The sequence below is a fragment of the Podarcis cretensis genome, assembly GCF_951804945.1.
Source record: "Podarcis cretensis genome assembly, chromosome: 8".
In the NCBI taxonomy this organism is placed as follows: Eukaryota; Metazoa; Chordata; class Lepidosauria; order Squamata; family Lacertidae; genus Podarcis; species Podarcis cretensis.
In genome coordinates this window covers 49,529,077-49,550,298 of record NC_137177.1, presented here as the reverse complement: position 1 = coordinate 49,550,298, position 21,222 = coordinate 49,529,077, and the positions used below count along the sequence as shown (strand labels likewise).

The 21,222-nt window shown below is 43.4% G+C and overlaps 1 protein-coding gene across 4 annotated transcripts in view; it reads left to right on the top strand.

Moving 5' to 3' along the window:
- The window catches only part of LOC307222544 (C-signal-like), a gene marked incomplete at its 5' end in the record, with an annotated part of 54,852 nt that extends 36,820 nt beyond the window's left edge, over positions 1-18,032 (top strand). Inside the window, 8 exons of one of the 4 annotated variants that reach the window (XM_079987910.1) lie at positions 21-168; positions 1,084-1,226; positions 9,952-10,044; positions 11,846-11,897; positions 14,033-14,220; positions 15,796-15,954; positions 16,299-16,409; positions 17,766-18,032. In XM_079987910.1, the coding sequence (XP_079844036.1) occupies positions 21-168; positions 1,084-1,226; positions 9,952-10,044; positions 11,846-11,897; positions 14,033-14,220; positions 15,796-15,954; positions 16,299-16,409; positions 17,766-17,879 (1,008 nt within the window). In that variant the 3' untranslated portion in view covers positions 17,880-18,032. Of the gene's footprint in view, positions 1-20; positions 169-1,083; positions 1,227-9,951; positions 10,045-10,207; positions 10,400-11,845; positions 11,898-14,032; positions 14,221-15,795; positions 15,955-16,298; positions 16,410-17,765 lie in introns of those variants that run through there. The other 3 variants (XM_079987911.1, XM_079987912.1, XM_079987913.1) reach the window with 3 other exon arrangements.
- Positions 18,033-21,222: the final 3,190 nt, after the last annotated feature.

Sequence of the window (21,222 nt, the reverse complement as noted above, 5' to 3'; positions counted from 1 at the left end):
CGAGACATTGAGGGACAAGAATGCCTTTGTGTAAAAGAACTGAAGGAGAGCAAGATCAGCTAAGGGGCAGGAGAGACCCTGGTCTTGGTGGGGTATCTATGATGGAGTCCTCTCAGTCTGAGGCTTGCAGCGCTGCATTCTCAGGCAGGAGGGGCACTGGGTCCACAAGTAAGTTTGACCCACCCTCTATGCAAGAATGGCTTTTGAGACTATGGGACTCGTTTACTTGGTTGAATGATTAGAATAAAGGAAGGGTGATGAAATGATATTAGGCTTATGGGGAAATTGAGCCCTGCTTGCTTATCACTTATTCAAATGGTAGGGTAGTACAAGTTTATGCAACATATAAGGCAGTGATCTCCCAACTTTCCCCCCCGTACTGGCCTCTTGAAAATTGCTGGGGTTCTTGGAGGACCACTTAATGATTATTCTGCCTGTTGTAGCAATTGTAATGCACTGTGTTAGCAGCTGTATGGTTTTTAACTGTGCTCATACAGACACACCACAGGCCACCTGAATGAAGGTAATGGAGCGCTCCTGGTCTGTGGACCACACTTTGGGAAGGAGAGATGAAAAGAGCAGTGGTGGCTGATGTAGTGTCTTTCCCCGGTTGATAAAGGGCATGCCTACAGCATTGGCACTTTCTCAAAATCCCTTATGTGCCCACTGCTGAAGGAAGGAAGGAAGTCCTTTGGTGTTGGCTTCCTGGATGCCTTTTGGACAGAGCAGAGGTTAATGTCTCCTGTTGTGCCCAGCTGCAGCTTTTTAGGGTTGGCATAGTAGTTCCACTACATTTTGAAATAGACTTCCAAAATGCTTTAAAATATACACTATGAGTATATGAATCATGGCTACAGCTGCCAACTGAGTGTGGTGTGTGAAATGGCACCTAGACACCACTTCTGGAAGAGCAAGAACATTTCAAAGCCAGGACCTGACAGGTGCAAAGAAGCTGGAGAGATCAGGACTGAAGCTGGTTCGCAATTTTGAGCAAAGTTGTCAAGGTTAAAGGATTATGGACTGGTATCTCAATGCAAAAATGATATACGATCACATTGCATTGTATAAACTTCCTTTTGTTAGGTAGGAGATTGTTGGCTCATTGCTCAAAAGCAGTCACTGTTGGCTCATTGGAAGAGAAAATTGAAGCTGGCATCTTTCCCACTCCACCTTCGCTGGGACGTTGTAAGTTCGATCGGCGTGAGAAAATAACATTTTGTTCATGGGTAAGTACTCTTTTGAAAAATGCAATGAGACTCCAGTGATCTCTCTTCCAAAGAAAACCAAACCCATTGTCCTTCCCAATATTATGATCGGTTGTGTCATAGGGCTTTTTGTGTGTGGGGGGGGTAAAAGTATTGTAATTTGAGTCCCCTGCCACACACATATACCACAATCCCATCCTATGCAAACCATCTCCTGAGTCATGAAAGAAAAGTTTCTATTTTAATTCTGAAATTTTATTTTCTACATTTCTGAAATTATACGATGACCCACGCAGGGGGGTTTCTCATGTTATGAGGCAATGGGCAAATACAAAGGCTACTGACTCTTCCATAATCTTTTGGTTGGTTCCAGTTTAAAGGCATTGTCCTTTCAGTGTTGTTATTGTTGTTCAACATGGCTACAAACATTTTTTTTTTTCATAGACCAATTAGCAGGTTCGTTTTCTGGCCTTTTTCATTGAAAATCATGAATATTATTGTTAGTAACCATCCTTCGCCATAAGGTCTCAGGGCAGATTACGACATTAAAAACAACATTAAAAACAATTAAGAACAACCCACAACCATAAAAGTAAGGTGGGTCCCAAAAGCATACACCTCAAGGGGCAAAAGCCAGGGTAAAGAGGTGCGTCTTTAACATTCTCCTAAAGCTGTAAGTCAGGAAAGTCAAGTTCAATTGCTAGATGTCTTAACCATTCTTGTTCTGCAGAAGAATGACAGCAGTTTTTCAGGAGTGCTATCTTGCTGAAACATCTTTCAGCTTCTACCACAGATCCCTAGCAATATGCACAATTCCCATAAAATTAGTGGCAGGGTTGCTGTTTTTTGTAAATGTGGTGCGCAACCTTTGTATGTGCTATGAATGTGCTATGCCCAGCACATACAAAGGTTGCGCACCACCACCTCAGTCTCTGCCGAGCAGTAGCAAGTATCCAGGGGGTTCCAGGGTTAAGTTGTGGGTGAACATATCAGACGACACAGCAATTCTTCAAACAGCTCTTGTTTATTCACAGGCCAGAACAGAACTGAACTGAAGGGTTCAGTCAGCCTGCTTATATAGATCTCCACTGGAACGCAACAGTAACCATTTTCTGTAACTATCCAATCACTGAACGTCACTTTCGACCCCTTATTTGCATATGTGAACCTGATCTATCTACAGTATCCCCCTGCTGGCCCAGGGTGAGTACTTCAGTACATAACACAGGCATTTACCCAGGGTCATGTTGCCATTGGGAATTCAAGACGTGGCACAGACTGTTGTGTATTTAAGAAATATGGTTTATTTTACTCATATTTGCACTGGAAGCTTTCAGTGGAGGAAGTGCAGAGGTTACAGCATTTGCATCTCAAGAGGGGCTTGTTCTTCATGCCTCTGTCCCAGCCTGCCTTTGGCCAGCCTGCCAATATTCTGCCCCTCAGCCCATAGCTGTCAAGCGTCCCTTATTTGGCGGGACAGTCCCTTATCCCAGCGCCATGTCCCGCTGCTATCCCTTACTGATGATGTCCTTTAAATTTCCTGGGTTTCAAAGGAAGCAGCTCCTCTCCCTCCCTCACTGCCTGCCAAGGAGGAGGGAGGCTCCAACTGTGTTGCTTGGCTGCGTTGCTCACCCAATAAGAAGTCTAAGAACGACTGGGGGGTGGAGCTTGCATGCCTTGTGCTGATCAAATTGGCCTGGGGACTCGCCTTTGCTCAGCGCTTCCCAGCGGAGAGGTGATGGTGGTTTTCCTTGAGGCTTCGTTTGGCTGCTGGCTGGGCTTTCTGCCTTTGGCTCGGAGGGGTTCAGAAGTTGAACATACCTGTGCCAGGAAAATCCCTTATTTTGGCTGCTGATCCCTTATTTTCGAGGCTGCTGGTCCCTTATTTTCAAATCTGTAAGTTGACAGCTATGCCTCAGCCCCCACTTGGAGTGCTACCTGTCTCCTCCTCATTCCCAGAACTCCTTGTTCTAAGCTTCTGTGTAAAATGACACTTTCCCCCCGTTGGCACAGCTTGCCTTCTGACGTTTTTTCAATCACAAACCTTTCTCTGTCCACAGGAACCATGACAATTCTATTTTGCCTAGACCCAAGGATGTTTATTTTATGTGTTGATGATATTGTTTCATATTAGCTTGCAGTCAGCTAGTCTGGGCAAGCTAGTTTGCATAGGCTAAACCTGGGAATTTCCATGTTTGACACAGTTCAGGAGAACTGCTGCAACCTGTATTTTCCCATCCATGTCCCAAATATTATCTAAATGCTACCACATTGCTAATTTCTAACTCTAGATCTGTAATAATCCTTCCTCACAAAGTAGACTTGAAGGTATGCTTTTGTATGTCGTCATAGGGTGGGAGCCACCAGAGTTCCTACTTGTCCCCTAAACACCCCTTGTAATTATTTGTGCAAAATCTGGCAATACAGGTGGCTAATTATATATAGCCCCTAAAATCACAAGAAATCCTTAAAAATTCCACAGTATATCTGGTTTTCAATTATTCTGCCTGAGCACAAGACATGTCAACTCTCTGACCTATCTTCACAACCACAGAATGTTCTCTATGGCATGCTTTGCACCTGTTCTAACCACATCAGTTATCTCCTTCACATGTTTCAAACCACAGAATGTGCTCTTATCTTCTCTGTCACAGGAAACTAAAATTTAGAATTTTAAACAAAACATCAACACATGCTCTTAGTATGCTTCTGTTTAAGGCAGGCTTCCTCAACCTCGGCCCTCCAGATATTTTGAGACTACAATGCCCATCATCCCTGACCACTGGTCCTGCTAGCTAGGGATCATGGGAGTTGTAGGCCAAAAACATCTGGAGGGCCAAGGTTGAGGAAGCCTGGTTTAAGGTATATAACTAATGGGCAATTTCCACTCAGGTCAAGCATCCTGAACTAAGGTATGTAATACCTAAAACAGCCCCTAAACCCCTGTAAGTATCACATATGAGTTATTATCCCTACATCTAAGAAGCTTTCATATAGGTATATATATTGTTCTAGATCTGTGGGTGCTAAATGCTTGGGTTTAATAATTTTTTAGGATTTTATTCGAACTGGTATGTTAGGACCGGTAATAGTCAGACTCCTGTGTATTTAAGATGTGGATTAGCCACTGTTAATCTCCCTGGAATTAGCATATGTGAAGAGATAATTAATCTAGACATACTTCCTGGGTTGTGTATTAGAACTTGTAACCTTAGCCAAATCAACAAGTTTTAATGAATTCAGACAGAATTCTTGGTGAGGTGACTGGGGATGAATCTCATTTGCAAATGTGTGGATTTCCTCCCTCTCTCATGGGCTAAGTGTGAATAAGTGTAAAAAGCTGGTCCTTTTTGAGGTAATGAGCTTTAGCGCATCAAACGAGGGGCCCTCTTCTGGGATATAAAAAAGACCAGAACTTAGGGAAGGGGACAGGAAAAGAGTTGGAGTTAAGGGTGATGCAACCAGGAAGTAGAGAGGAACCATTATTCTGAGTTGTGCCCTACCGTGCAAGATAGAGAAAGAATGGTGCTGGACTCATTGTTGCTGCTACTATGGAATAAGCTGGCACGTTTTGGGGTGCTGGTGCTATGAGCCCCTCCACTGAAAGCTCCAGGTTGTATATATGTGTAAACAAACCACATAACCTAAATACATTATAGCCTCCATTGTGCCTTATTCTCGAAGGAAACACTAACCCCGGCAAGTCGCCAATGGACATAATTAAGCGGTGATTGATGATAGCCAGGCATAAATCTTGGCTATCAAATTCACACTAGAGGTAAGAGTGAACAGGAGATTAGCCTCTGATGCTCTGAAAAAGTCATTTTCTAAGTCAGGAGACTGAGAAGCTGTCAGCTCCTGGGAAGCTGGATGGGGCTGAGTGACTTAGACCAGAGGAATCAAAGCCATGTAAAAACTCTGATGGGCTTTGGGTACACAAAAGCTTCCCTTTCTCTAATTATCTTTGAAATGGTTATAATTTGCAACAGAGAGAGGTTTCTCTGTCTGCCAGTTGAAATTTACATCTGGTGTGTGAGCTACATTCTAGTTTTAAGAAGAGACAATCCTTAAAGGGCTGAAGGCAGATAAAAAAAACATGCTCTAATTGTTTGAGCCAACAAAGTTTTAAATTATCAAGGGAGTTCTGAGTGCTAAGAATTCTTATATATTTCAAAAGTTCAATCTTTCTATTTAGAAGACCAGGCAGATAGTAATCACCTTTCATGGGTGGTATAGGTAGGCTACATAAAGAGCAGCAAACAGTACACTGCCACACACCCTGTGCAGGGTGTCTGCATTGGGGGAAGACATATTAGATGGACATTACCTGTGGCTGGTAAAACAAGGCAGATTTTAGGAAATCAGACCATGATTAAGCTAGCTCATAAATAAGAAAAGTAACTAGTTTATATTTTATATTTTATATATTCTAGAAAACCTAAGTCCATGCTTCATAAAACCTGGATATCAGAAAAAACAAAATTTCTCACACAAACTTAGTTTGATGCAGAATGTTGAAGAAGCAAAAAGCCATTGGTAAATGCTGCTAGATCTTTAAGGACAGAGAAATCTGATGATCAAATTAAGAGGATCTTAGTAAAGTGAAGTGCATATAAGACTCTCTTAAGAAGGAAAAAGGAGTGTTATAATCATTTTGGAAAGATATTGGGCATAAGTGTTTAGCACTTTTGACTTACATTGCTCATTTATTTATGCCAAAGTACTCATAGATTAAATTACTTCTGAAGTGGAAAAGGAGTTTGGGAACTGGTTTTTTAGACTGGCAAGGGACCCAGGTTAATCTGCCTCCATCCTTGAATTACAGGTGGTGCAGAATGGCCCTGCCCCCATTATATTTTCTGACAGCCCTTCAGCCCCTCTCTTGAGAAGGCTACACAGGACTCTGATTTGGCCAAAATAGGGCTTGTACACACTCACTTCTGTTTTCCTGCATTATTTCAGCACTGGACAGAGAGTTGAACTTGGATCAAGGAATCCTAGGATTAAATGCCCACTGAGCCTTTAAGGCTAGACTCTCTTGGCATTGACTAGTTCCCAGGATTATCATGTGGATCAGAGCATGTTGTCTTGGAAGAAGAGCAGGATGCCTGCAACAGATGTAACACAAAGCCTACAGCCCAGAAAACAGCCCTAAATGGTCCTTCAGCATGTGATGCAGAAGTAGGGACCATTCTGTAGCATGAACAGTATGAGGAGGCAAAACTATCATACCCAGGGGAGCTGTTAAAGATCTATAAGAAGAACAGCCTTCGCCAAGTGTTGCCCTGCAGGTGCATGACTGCTGATTGGGGCTGCTGAGAGCTGGACTCCAAACCACCTGGAAGGCACCAATTTGAAGAAGACCAAACAGTACTAGAAAAACCGAATGTCCTCCAAGAGGCTAATGATTTAAAATGTATACCCCAGCAAATGCAGGTTGTGAAACAGCAAGGTGTACACTGCAAGGTGCCTTAGTGGTTTGTGTGCATTATGTGTACATGCACCAGAGATGTGATGCATTGACTCCCCACTCCAGTAACAAACAGACAGACAAATGAAAAACAAAATAAGACATAAAACCAAAGGCTAACTGCAGTCTTGGATAATGAAAAGAGACTATGGATGCAATTTTATAACCACTTGCTGAGGCATAACTTAAGCATCACTGAACTCAGTAGGACTTGCTTCTCAGTGGACATGCACAAGATTCTGCTGATCTGATTTCTACTTCCATCATAATTACAGGTATAAAATGTCAATGTTTGCCTTTAAGATTGGTGGTTTGAACGGTGTTGCTATGGCCACCAGTGGAGTGGCAAATATTTAATCATGTGTGTATAGTAGGGTTTTACAGGACTGGTGAAAGATGGTTGGATTTAGGCTTCTTTGAGAAACGTGTAACACAGGCTACCCCACTTTCTCAGATTTAGAATCAATGGGGACAATTGCCCAGACTTCACTCTTCACAGCCTAACAGAACAAAAGAGAGAGAAAAGAAAAGAAAAGAAAAGAAAAGAAAAGAAAAGAAAAGAAAAGAAAAGAAAAGAAAGTTGTCTTGTTATAGGATATGCAAGATACTATTTAAATTCTAAAGAAATGAGCCTTGAGACTTATTTTAAAGAAAGGACAAATAGAGTCTGATTGTTTCATTGAAAGATTTGACAGTGACCTAGCAATGGCACCAAAAATACAGAAAACTGTCAAAAGATAGCCAAGAGCTTCTCTCTAAGTTCACTTTGCAGCTATTTCTAGTAAAAAAAGATCTCAAAATAGAAATTAAATATGACTTATCTTTGGAAGAAAAAGTGACAGAACTGACAGGAAAGATAAAAGAACTTCTGAAGCATTTAATATGTTCATGAAGTCCTAAAAAGTCTTTTTTTAAATGGAAGAGGCTATATATTAAATAGATGCCCAGCTTGAGTAACTGGAAAACAGATCTGAGACCAAATTTGAAGGCCAGATGGGATGAAGAAGGTCTGGAGAAACAAAATATGATGGGCTTTTCAGCAGATTGGTTCTCTAAACAATTCCCTGAAATTCGTCTCACTGTAGATCAAATTGAACATACCCATTGAGCCCTAGCCCCAAAGCCTAAATAAGGATTTCCCTCATAGGACATAATCATTCATTCACAAACAGTGCTATAAAGGAACATCTTGAAACTGACTAGGCAAATTGACCAGATAAAGCTGAAGGGGACATAGATTGAACTTTATCAAAACTTGAAATCTATGACTGCGAAAAAGACATCCACTGTATTTCTGCACAGCTAAACTTAGTGAGGCTAACATCAGATACAAATGTGGATTTCCTTTTATGCTGTGGTCTTCCATGACACATGCTGCTAAGAACAAGATGAGGCTGCAGATATTTTTGACTGGAGACTTAACACTCCAAAAGACAAGAAAAGAAAAAGAAATGTAAAATGAAAACTGAAAATTGCAATTCCCTTGTTAGAATCAGATGTTAAAATATACTTTGTTATTTTGGACTAATACTTGTATTCTCTGCTGAGCTTTTGTCTGCAAAATGGCAGTTTTATTAATTGTAATATATATGTTTACTGCTTGTAGGGTGAGTGGGAGGTTGCCTCTGGTCTCTAGTTAAGAAGGTTTCTCTGTTCACTTCTTTTTATTCCTGTTAACAGCATCTCTCTCTACTACATTTAGGGAACATTCACTAATTCATCTTAAAAAAGGGTTTGCCTCCAGGTTGTGCTGTTGTAAAATGGTGATCTCTTAAACAGTGAGGTCTGGAGATGGTGAGGAGCATAGGAGCATGGGGGAGGTTTAGATATGATTATGAAGTGTCCATTTATTCAGGGTGCATGGTATCAAAGTGAGTTATGAACTATTTTATATACTTGGCTATAACATAGATTGAATCACACGAATTATATCCAGCACACAACAACTTTTAAAATATGAATTGAAGCTAAAGATTGGAAAGATCAAATTGATTGATTACAATGACATCATTGTATAAGATAAAAACGTTTAGTGTAAGGGGGTTGGGTTCACTGATTAAAAGAAGACACATTTTGAGTCTTATTTTTTATAAAACAAAACAAAACCAAGCCAGATATACTGTTCTTATATGAAATCCATTATGAAAACGTCATGTTAACAAGAATATACTCTTTGCCCTCTGGAAGGTTGCCGAGATGGGTGTGTCCTCCTCCTTCCTAAACAGTTCCCCCACCCACATCCTAAACAGTTAAGAGCCATTTGACAATGGATGCAACCTATTCCCAAAGGAGGTGAATGAGATCACGATTATTGGAGATCTTCATACAAATCCCCACTGGTTGCATCAAGCAGGGTGTTGGATCATATTGCCTTATATTATTAGAAGATGCTGCCTCCTACTTTTTGCTTATGTACACATGGGTTGCTTAAAACAGTGAGACTATTGGGGGGGTTGGGGGGCTTGGGGTGTTTCAAGTTGCATTTGAACACTGCTGTCCAGTGAGGGGGCGGGGATGTCTTCACTTACCTTTCGGGAGGTGTTGCAGGGGAGGGAAAACCAAACTCCTATTCAGTAAGCTGTCATCTACACACCTGCAACGGAAGTCCCAAATGTACACACCTTAACCTCAAAGTAGATGTAGGTTACATTTTACTGTAAATTGGATTTTTGTTGGGGGGAAGCAGGCCTTTTCTTGGGGGGGGGGGACCTGAGTTGGCTATGTATTTTTTTTATTGATTGGAGGGCAGCTGCCCCCCCCGGCACCCCCCCCCTTGGCTGCGCCCATAGAAGCTGGTTTGAGGAATACACACTGAACAGAAATATATCTCACAAACTTACAGGAGGAAAGATAGTGATTGTCTACAACTTCAAACACTAACAGTGGGAGCAGGTTAGAGCCCAAGTAAACAGCAACAGCCTTAGATGATATATTGCAGGGGTCAGCAAACGTTTTCAGCAGGGGGCCGGTCCACTGTCCCTCAGACCTTGTGGGGGGGTGGACTATATTTTTTTGGGGGGAGCGAAATGAACAAATTCCTATGCCCCACAAATAACCCAGAGATGCATTTTAAATAAAAGGACACATTCTACTCTCGTAAAAACACGCTGATTCCTGGACAGCCCACGGGCCAGATTTAGAAGACGATTGGGCTGGATCCTGCCCCCGGGCCTTAGTTTGCCTACCCATGATATATTGGCATGAGCAGCTGTTTCACCCATGCTGGGCCTATACAGGAAACTATCTTACAGTGAGTCAGACTGTTTCTCCTTCCAGCTCAGTATTGTCTACACTGACTGGCAGCAGCGGTTCTCCAGGATTTCAGAGAGGTTCTCTCCCAGCCATACACGAGGATGCCGGGGATTGAACGTGGGTCCTTCTGTATGCAAAGCAGATTCTCTGCCCCTGAGGCAGACCTTCCGCAAAGTGCACTTTTACACTGTTATCAAAAATCATAGTCATCAGGCTGCGAAGAAAGGCTCCAGTTCCCGCAAGCGGCCGCAGGGAGGCGATGTGTGGCGGGTGCGGCAAGTTTTCTGTCGGAGGCAGACCCGGGACGGCGGTGCAGCAGATGCTCATGGAGGGCTTGGGAGCGCGCAGCGTCTTGGTGACCGGAGCCAACCGCGGCATCGGCCTGGAGCTGGTTCGCCAGCTCCTGGAGATGCCCAACCCGCCGCAGTGTCTCTTTGCCTGCAGCCGGTCTCCGGAGGGGGAGCGCGGGCAGGTGAGAGGCTCAAGCCCCAACATGGGCTGCTTGGGAGCCGCTTCTTTGGGGACGGAGGAGGGTTCTCGGGAGCAAGTCCCGCTTTGGTCCCTGGGGCTTCGTTCCCGGTAAGCTGGCGCAGCATTGCAGCCTTGGTGGGTGGGAAGCCCCATTGAATTGAGCAGCGTTTATTTCCCAGCGAACGGGTGGAGATTGGGGCTGGTCGGGTGACTGGGAATTGAGGGAAGAGCAGCACTTTCTGGGAATCGAAGCGTAGGAGTCAGGAAGTTATTTTGCACTAGTTGTTGCTGTCGCGTGTTAGGTAGGAACTTTCACCCCCCCCCCCAAAGGCGAAGGAAATCACTACTCATTGTGTTTATTTAAACTCCTAGGTTAGCTAAGAGCTCAAGAAGAGGGGTATAAAGTAAATCATCAGTTTTGAGTGCTCTGGAGTACAGACCTTGAGCTTGAGCAGAAAACTGGAGATGAACCTTGAATTATCAGTCTCATCAGCACTGGCTTAAGACTTTGATTGAATGCCTTTATAGCAAGGAAAGTGGCCAAGAACCAGCCAGGGTGGCAGTGGCGTAGCGTGGGGGGTGCAGGGGGGGCCGACCGCACTGGGCGCAACATCTGGGGGTTAGGGTTAGGGGGCGCAAATCCACGGGTTAGGGGGCGCAAATTACTTGCCTTGCCCCGGGTGCTGACAACCCACGCTACGCCACTGCAGGGTGGACAGCACTTTCAGTCTGAAATCCGTTATAAACTTCACCAATGAGTAAGTCTCATTAAAATTAATGAGGCTTTTTTTTGGAGTGCATACAACTACACTGTTAGTAGACCATGGTTTTATAATCTTCACCATAGTTCATTAGAACCCATATATATATATATATATATATATATATATATATATAAAATACGCACACACAGAGAGAGAGAGCGCGCGCGCGCTATTGGTAAGTAATTGTATTATACTGAGAAAAACAGTACTGAGCTAGATAATGATCAGTCTCACTTCTGGTCTCACACGTATAGCGTCATTAAAGGCAAATCTGTAATGAAACAAGGTGTGAAATCATTAAGGGTTGGCTATCCACAAATCATTCTTATGTCAACGTTAATCTAAAACTGTCTTGACCTCCCAGCTGCCAATGCAAAATAAATTACCATATTCATGATCAATATTTTATTTGAATGCAAAAGATTGCTATGCCCGTTAGTCTTCCAATCCTGTCAGAGCACTTGGACCCACTTCAAGAAGAATTAGTAGGGATAGAACAAGTCTAAACATGTTTTAATTCCCACTTATTCCAATGAGTGCTTAAATGTGGCTGGATCATGCTCAGGATTTCTTTTTTACAATAATAATAATATCCTGAAGTAATAGTGTATACTCCAACAGCAGCCTACCTGATATAATTTTACTTCTTAATATTTATTGTTCTGCTCTTTATGTCTTTCCAGGAACTGAGGAAATTGGCTTCCAGTCATCCAAACCTTGTGATGGTGAAGTTGGGTATGCCTTCTCTCCCACTTACCTTTTAGCCTTCATACAGCCAGCATATGTTCGTGGGACTCTCTCACTTTCACTCCTCCCCCTTCTTTTGCAGCAAACCCTTCTGCATCATTCCATCTTCTCCCCAAAGGATGGAGGAAATAGCCTCTTGGTTTGGATCCTGGTAGCTAGAGATCTGTGCCCTATTTCTTCAGCCATTTGCATCTTAGCTAGAATATGGCATTGGCTGCTATAGAGGGAGGAAGTTTAATGCAGATCCTCCCTCCGCAATTTGTAGTTTTTCATAATTTTGTTACCTAGTGTCACGGGTACAGTGGCTACTTCAGAAGTGCAGGGTCCCATCACGATAGTCACAATCGTGCCCCCTCACTGCCATAAACCCCTTCTATGAGTGCTCCAAACTTCATATATTAGAACAGGAGGTTTTAACCTGCTGCTGCAGAACACCAGGCATCATTCTTGATTTTTTAAAAGATAAACGCAGTGATCTAGGCTAATCAGAGAAGAGATAAGAACTTCTTACAAAATCCTTTACAAAGCTGAAGACCAGTGTAAGTAAATAGTGCCTTATGATTCTATATAGCATTAAATAAGGGCACTGTTATGCATATGATTCAATAAACAATACCATCTACCAATTTCCAGCCTCCTTTGAAAATGTAGAATATTGCCCATACAGGAAGACAGACGAGTTTACGTACTATATACAGGAGTTTGCATTTTCAAGGGATCTTGAAAAACCATTTCTTCTTGCCAGTCTGTTACTAACAGCGCACGGTTCTCTGACTAACAATGTATTGATCTTCCCTCAAATAAGGATGATGATCCTGATCGCAAGCAGATTACTGTTGCTTCACTTTTTCTGTCAATAAACATCAAGAAGCAGGTGGCTTGTGCTTCATTGTTCAAGAAAGGATAAAGAGTTGGAACCAACTAAGTTTTACTCTTTTAAATTAATGAAGCTAAGTTAAAGGTAAAGGTAAAGGTACCCCTGCCCGTACGGGCCAGTCTTGACAGACTCTGGGGTTGTGCGCCCATCTCACTTAAGAGGCCAGGGGCCAGCGCTGTCCGGAGACACTTCCGGGTCACGTGGCCAGCGTGACATCGCTGCTCTGGCGAGCCAGAGCCGCACACGGAAATGCCATTTACCTTCCCGCTGGTAAGCGGTCCCTATTTATCTACTTGCACCCGGAGGTGCTTTCGAACTGCTAGGTTGGCAGGCGCTGGGACCGAGCAGCGGGAGCGCACCCCGCCGCAGGGATTCGAACCGCCGACCTTTCGATCGGCAAGTCCTAGGCGCTGAGGCTTTAACCCACAGCGCCACCTGCGTCCCCAAAGCTAAGTTAGCCGTGTCTATTATTTTAGTGGTTTTTGCCAAATGAGCAAACAAAGACACAAAAAACCACCATTGGGTTACAATGGTTTTGCCCATAACAGAATCTATAATCTTATAGGGGCAAAATAGGTCATTTGGTCTCTTAACTGCATCTGGCCAAAAAAGAAGCCTCAATGATATTTTCCTGCAGTCTTCCAACAAAAAGTCTGTGTCTCCACCTTTTCTTTTTTGGCTTTCTTTGAAAAAATATTTGTAGTTCCAAATATAAGTGGGTTTGTTAACATTGTGTGCTTTATGTTAATGGGTTTGATTTATACTAATAATGGTTTTGTGTTGCACAAATGTGAATTAGAGATAGAGGTGTAAGGTTTAGTTGGTTATTCTAAAGCAGGGGTGTCCAATGTGTTGCCCTCTGAATACTGTGCTACTCTCAATTCCCATCAGCCCCCCAAAGCACAGCCACTTGTCAGGGATGATGGGAGTTGGCTCTCCAGGTGTTGTTGTAATACCACATGGGCCACTCTTGTTCTAAAATGTGTTTGTTAAGGTGTTTTTAAAATATTTAAAGACCATTTCCAAAAAGATTTAATGTATAATTCTGTGTAGTTTAGATTACCTCCTGAAGTTGGGCATTAACAACTACAATGAACTTATTGGGAGCACTTTGAGAACCATTCTTTCTTTTGTATTGCTGTAGCTGAAGTTCATACTTCAGCTGGTGTTAGGACAGTCACAGTTGCTCCCAGTGCTCCCCAACTCTTCCTGCTTCTAACCATCTCTTTTGTTTCTGCTTTTGCAGATGCTACAAATCTTGCGAGCATTACGGAAGCTGCAGCATTTGTTGGGGACCACCTGAAAGACACAGGGCTGAATGTGCTAATAAACAATGCTGGCATTTTGAAAGGCATGACGCTAGACACTGTGAGCGAGGAAGACATGGAAGATGTATACAAGACAAATGTGACTGGGCCATTGCTAGTGAGCAAGGTACAGGGGCTTGGGGGTGCAAATGCCAAGCTCGGAGCAGTCAAATGATTCACTTCATCAGATGCATGAAGTGACCTTTGCAGATAAATATGTCCAAGGGTGTGGGGAGTGTAAACAGTTGGGTCAAAAGATCACTAAAAGTAAGAAATGCATGCTACATCAGGTAAAGGGACCCCTGACCATTAGGTCCAGTCGTGAACGACTCTGGGGTTGCGGCGCTCATCTCGGTTTATTGGCCGAGGGAGCCGGCATCCAGCTTCCAGGTCATGTGGCCAGCATGACTAAACCGCTTCTGGCGAACCAGAGCAGCGCATGGAAATGCTGTTTACCTTCCCGCTGGAGCGGTACCTATTTATCTACTTGCACTTTGACATGCTTTCGAACTGCTAGGTGGGCAGGAGCAGGGACCAAGCAACGGGAGCTTACCCCGTCACGGGGATTCGAAACGCTGACCTTCTGATCTGCAAGCCCTAGGCTCTGTGGTTTAACCCACAGCGCCACCCGCATCTCTACATTAGTTAGGTATATCCTAAATCAGGGGTGGCCAACAGGTAGATCACAATCTACTGGTAGATCGCGTGGTGCCTGTGGTAGATTATGGTAGATCTTGGGACCCCTCCCACCCCCACCCCAAGAAAGCTCAACAACTTTGGTCAATCCAGTGGGTAGATCACCACCAGTTTTATTATAGTGAGAGTCTCTTCGAAGTTGGACAAGCCTGTCCTAAATATATGTAAAATAAGCATAATGACCATTCACAATAGTACTTATTTGTCGCTATGCAAACATTATAACTGTGCTAACAGGGATGTTGTCAGGGTCAGGCTTTGGGGCTCCAGACAGCAGAAGGAACAGCAGAGACCCAAAAGACAGTGGGGCTGGCTTGCCATATTTTGAAGCAAGTGTAGTAATGCACATTGCCATTGAAAGAGCTCCCTTTACATTAAGTCTGGGGTCTAAAACTACCAAACTGCAGCATTCAAGTTGGCAGTAGATGTCCGGGTAATCAAAGTACTCTTCACTGGTTTCTGAATGTAAAGAGATGTACGCTTCCTGAAAATTCTGGTAGGAGGGGCCACCACTGATATACTGAATCCACTGCCTAATGAAGGAGTCTTCACAAATGTCAAATGTGCTGGAGCCACAGTGGCACAAGAACTGCTGCTGGCTGAACCACACACAAAGTTAGCATCAAGCTCCTTGGCCTGCAGGTGCTCTCTCTCCCTTTTCCAGATTCCACAGTTGTAACACGTCATGCAAACTGAGAAGTTTGTGTCACCTGAGTTTTATGCAGGATTTGAATGAGTGAAGATGAAGTGTTGCTGGGAATAAAATGGCAGAATAGTGCACTGTGTAGACAACGGTGTCCCATCTTTTCTGGGCACAAGAAAGTGGTAGAACAAAATGGGGGAGGAATCATTAACAATGGCTTGAACTCTTTGCGGGGAGGATGGGGTAAAAATGGCATTACTTATAATACAAGTGTAGATTGTTACACAAGAATAAATACATAAGGCAGATGAAGTGGGTACTGAGTTTTCTTGGATTATTTTCTCTCTTCCTCTCTTTCCTCAGGCTTTTCTGCCTCTGTTAAGGAAGGCAGCCCAAGGAAGTTCGCAGAAAGGGCTGAGCTGCAGCAAGGCAGCTATTGTCAACATCTCCTCTCTATTAGGCTGTATTGAGTTAGTCCCCGCAACCTATTCCAAGCCTGTAATTGCCTACCGCTGCAGCAAGGTAGGTGACATTTCTTGCACCCAAGTAATATGCTGGCTGCCCTGATACTGGGCACACTCCCTATCCAAACAAGTGGCTGTATCTAAGGCAGCTCACGGTCCTAGTTTTCTTTTGCAAATATAGGACACTGGGCCACATCACATTCTACAGATGTGAATTTTAAGAAGCCCAGGTTTGCAAATACTAGTCAGAATTATCAGGGAAGTATGATTTGCAGCAGCTTCCCACAGAGGGAACGACTCTGTGGCAAGCCCAGGTGGTCCTGCTGATGTTCCAGAACAAAAGAGACGGGGGCTTTAACCTTTCCATGGTGATGTTCGCTACCCACTTTCTCTCTCTTTCAGGCTGCTCTCAACATGCTGACAAAGTGCCAGTCTCTGACTTACAAAGAGGATGGGATTTTGTGTACTGCAGTTCATCCAGGGTGGGTGAAGACAGACATGGGCACCCAAGAGGTGGGTAACAATTTTTTGGGAGGAGCTCCTTTAAAAGATAGTTAAATAACACAAGCAAAACTACTGAAGATTGTTAGACAACCCCACTCCCAGGAAGTATGCACAAAGTGTGTTACTTTCACATAAGAGAGGCAGTTGTCTAGATCACTGGGGGAAGAAAACCCTTTTCAGGGTGCATTCCCTTGATGCAAACTGGTTAAGGGCTGGAACCAGCAGAGGCAAAACAACTTTTTTTTTTTAGTCAGTGTGTCTCTCTCACACCCATGTACACCCATACTGTAGCAGATGGCTCAAAGGCCATACCATGGAGTATGGCAGCTAGAGGGTCTTTTCCAAGGAGACTCCTCTAGCTGAGCTGATACATTCCATGGTTGAACCTCTGAGCTCATGTATGCACCTGCCAGGCAGTCTCTCTCTTCATTGCCTCAAAGAGGAAAAGGAGAAATAGTGAAGGTAGGTTGATTTCTAGAGCAGAAAGACCAGCAGGCAGGAAAGTGTGAGCTTGTTTGTCATGGCAGAAGAAGCAGGTGAAGTCAAGGGCTTACATGTGGTAGGATCTAAGGTAAGAGACAGTGGGCTGATGGAATGGTGATGCAGACTAGGTCTGGCTCACAGATTTCGTGGTTCCCCATCCCTGTTGTAGGCTAGGTTGGCCAGATTTGGCAATTTTCATGGGCTGCTCTGTTCTCCACTGTGGTCCAGGAGCCACAAGTGTATTTCTCTACCCATACAGACCTTGTGAGTGAGGTTCTATGATAAAAGCTGCACCATTTATCATGATACATACATTATCAAATATATCCAGGGTATTATGTACAAAACTCAGAGACCCTCAACATTAAACCCTGATACAGGGTTGAAGGGAGTAGAGATAGGGCAGTGGCATAGCGTGGGGGGTGCAGGGGGGGCCGGCCGCACCGGGCGCAACATCTGGGGGTTAGGGGCACAAATCCACGGGTTAGGGGGCGCAAATCCACGGGTTAGGGGGTGCAAATTACTTGCCTTTCCCCGGGTGCTGACAACCCATGCTACGCCACTGAGATAGGGTCAAGTTCTCGACACAGAAAAAGTGCGCCCAAAGGACTCAAAGTGGTCAATGTTGTCAAAGGCTGGCAGGAGGTCAGCATTTTGTGGGGAGCGAGCCAGGCAGAGCCTTTTCCAGTGAGACTAGCTGCTTATCCTCTTACAGCCGGATTGGTTGTTGGGGTCAGACAACTGAGAGCAAAATCTGGCACTATAAATGTTTAAATGAATGAATGAATTATTCCTTCACACCCCACATGTAGGAGGATAAATCCAGCTGTCCACAAAGAAGAGCCATTGGCTGTGCTTCTCACTGCTGTTTGTCTCTTGCAGGCTGTCATGACTGTCGATGAGAGCGTGCGAGGGATTCTCCAGGTGCTTCCTAACCTCGTTGATGAGCACAATGGCACTTTAGTTGACTGGAAGGGCAAGAAACTACCTTGGTGAATGTACTGAGTCTCTAGTAGAAACTGCTCTGCCCTCATGAGTATGGTTCCCTCCATAGGTGAGTGGGAACTAGTGGGAACATAGTCGTGCCTATGTATCTGCTATGCTGAATTGTGGATATTTGTTCACAAATAAATACAACTATTGAAGTTCTACTGGCTTCTCTTGCTTCTTTTTCTTAGGGCAGACCTGTTGCTAAGTTTCCTCACACCCTTCCCAAACCCATGGGATACTACAGTGGAGCTTTTTCTACAGATCAGTAACAGCCTGAGAGTTAGAGAAGGTGACATTCTTTTTCCAAGACAGATACTCAGATCATTCGATAAATACTGGAAAGGCAGCATCGCTCAAGTGCCAGAATCACTTTGTAGACCTGGCTCTGATATTCATTGCTAACGCAGGAGCAATCTTACCAGAAGCTTTGTTCCTGGGCCTAATTTTCACTCTGCTTACTTCATCACTTTAGATTAAGTTGGCTTAATGTCTCTTCTGGGAAAACTGATAGAATGCATGGATAAAGGGAAAGCTACTAAGCATGTAAAACAAGTGGGAGGAACCTTTCTCAACTCAGGGGCCACATTCCCTCAGGGGTAACCTGGCAGCCACATGCCAGTGGTGGACACGAGGCAAACGTGGGCAGAGCAATGGATGTGTCTCTTGCCCTTTGTACAATAGGCTACATACCAGCCATTCAAAAGCCACAGGTTGACATATACACACATCTCCATCCTCCATCAAGGCAAGCAAAAGGCATTAACGAAATTCAAGGACACAGTTCAGGCAAAACCAGCTGAGGGTGTGGAGGAGGCCTTCAGAAAGGTGGGGTATGGAATGGAGCATGGTTGGGGTGAGCTGTGAAGGCCTAGAGGGCTGCATTCGGCCCTGGGCCTGAGGTCCCCCACTCTGATATAGAAGGACAAGATTTGCTAAAGAAGGATCAGCATAGCTTCTGCTAAGTCCTGTCTAACCTTTTGGAGTTCTTTGAGAAGTATATGGATGGGGTGATCTAGTAGAGAGGGAGCGAGGGAAACCACCAGTGATAATTCTGCTAATCAAACTGCCACTTGGAATGAGTTTTTGAAGCTTTTAGTAGATTAGAGACAATGCATACCTTTTTATACCTGCTGCTATTTCATTGTCCCTATAGTCATGCAGCATATACTGACTGCATACCACTTTTTGCAATCAATCATTTTAGTTGTGTGTCGCCTTTCCAGAGTGAAAGTAGTAGTAAAGTAGTAATAAGTAGTAGCAATAAACAATAAACAAAGCATAAAAGGTACACAAGCAGAGCCGATTTCCTCCCCAAATAGGGCTTGTCTCCACATTTGGCCTTGTCCACTTTCCCTGCCCCATTTGAATTAGACCTGCACACATTTGAATGTGTACAGGGAGCAACTTTGGCCTTTCTGGTTCATACCCACAGCAATTCGCTTTTGTGTTTCCCCCCTAACTCCTAATTTGTTAATTCTACTGTGCTAATTAAGTAGCAACAGGGCATGCACACAGATAACTATGTGTGCTGCTTTGTTTTCTTTCTTTGTTTGTTTCTGTTTCTTTGTTTAAATCCCACCCAGGAAGTGTGGAACGGGGCACAGGCAATTGTAAAATTGTTTGTGCAATCTTCTGGTATTGCGCAGGAGCACCCTGGAAATAACACTGCCGGAAAAGAAATGAAAGCATTGAGGAAGTAGTGGGTGTGGAAAGGGGAATAGCAGAAAATGACAGTTGATCCACCCTCACCTAAACATCAAAACAATTTGTCTGCAAATCTAAGTGGAGCAGTTTTTTTTTTTTTAAATGATATTTATTAAATTTTACAAAAGGTAAAAAGACAACAAACAATAGACATCAAAAATACAAACAACATCAAAAATCATAAAGAAAAAAAAGAAAACATAGAAAAGATTCAACCTATTACTAAAAAATTAAAAAGAAAACTCTGGTTCATTTTAATAATCTTCCAAACCTTATTTTCCTTACTTCCTCCCACCTTCCCTTCTTGTATTCCACTTTAAAAAAATTTTCAGCAAGCTCATTCATATTCATTTTCATCCTTTATCTTTCCCTTTGTACTCTTACTTATCTTAATCGCTAGAACCTCATCATTTCATTTACACTGCCCTTAGCACTCATAGATTTTACAGTAATTTTGTAGATAAACTTTAAACTTCTTCCAATCTTCTTCCACCAACTCTTCTCCTTGATCTCGGATTCTGCCGGTCATTTCTGCCAGTTCCATATAGTCTATTACTTGTATCTGCCACTCTTCCAGGGTGGGTAGATCTTGTGTCTTCCAGTGTTTTGCGATGAGTATTCTTGCTGCTGCTGTAGCATACATAAAAAACGTTCTATCCTTCTTTGACACCAATTGGCCAACCATACCCAGGAGAAAGGCCTCTGGTTTCTTTAGAAAAGTATATTTAAATACTTTTTTCAGTTCATTATATATCATTTCCCAGAAAGCCTTAATCCTCGGGCAGGCCCACCAAAGGTGAAAGAAAGTTCCTTCCGTTTCTTTACATTTCCAACATTTATTATCAGGCAGATGATAGATTTTTGCTAACTTGACTGGGGTCATGTACCACCTGTAAATCATTTTCATAATATTCTCTCTTATGGCACTGCATGCCGTAAATTTCAAACCGGTGGTCCACAACCGTTCCCAGTCAGTGAACATGATGTTATGACCAATGTCTTGTGCCCATTTTATCATAGCGGATTCAACCGTTTCATCCTCAGTATTCCATTTCAGCAGCAAGTTATACATTCTCGACAATACCTTGACACTGGGTTCTAACAATTCTGTTTCTAGCTTCGATTTTTCCACCTGGAAGCCAATTTTCCTGTCCAAATTATAGACCTCTCTTACTTGAAAATAATGTAACCAATCACGCACCTTATCTTTAATTTTCTCATAGCTCCGCAATTTCAATTTGTCACCCTCTTGCTCCAGAATTTCCCAGTATTTTGGCCAATTAGTTTCCATGTTAAGTTTTTTCAAGACCTTAGCCTCCATTGGAGAAAGCCACCTTGGGGTTTTATTCTCCAGAAGATCTTTATATCTGACCCAGACATTAAACAACGCTTTTCTGACAATATGGTTTTTGAACGACCTTTGTACTTTATCCTTACCATACCACAAATATGCATGCCATCCAAAAGCATTATCATATCCTTCCAGATCAAGAATGTCTGTGTTCTCAAGAAGTAGCCATTCCTTTAGCCAGCAAAAAGCTGCCGCCTCATAATATAGTTTGAAGTCCGGCAGGGCAAACCCCCCTCTCTCTTTCACATCAGTAAGAATTTTGTATTTAATCCTGGGCTTTTTGCCCTGCCAGAC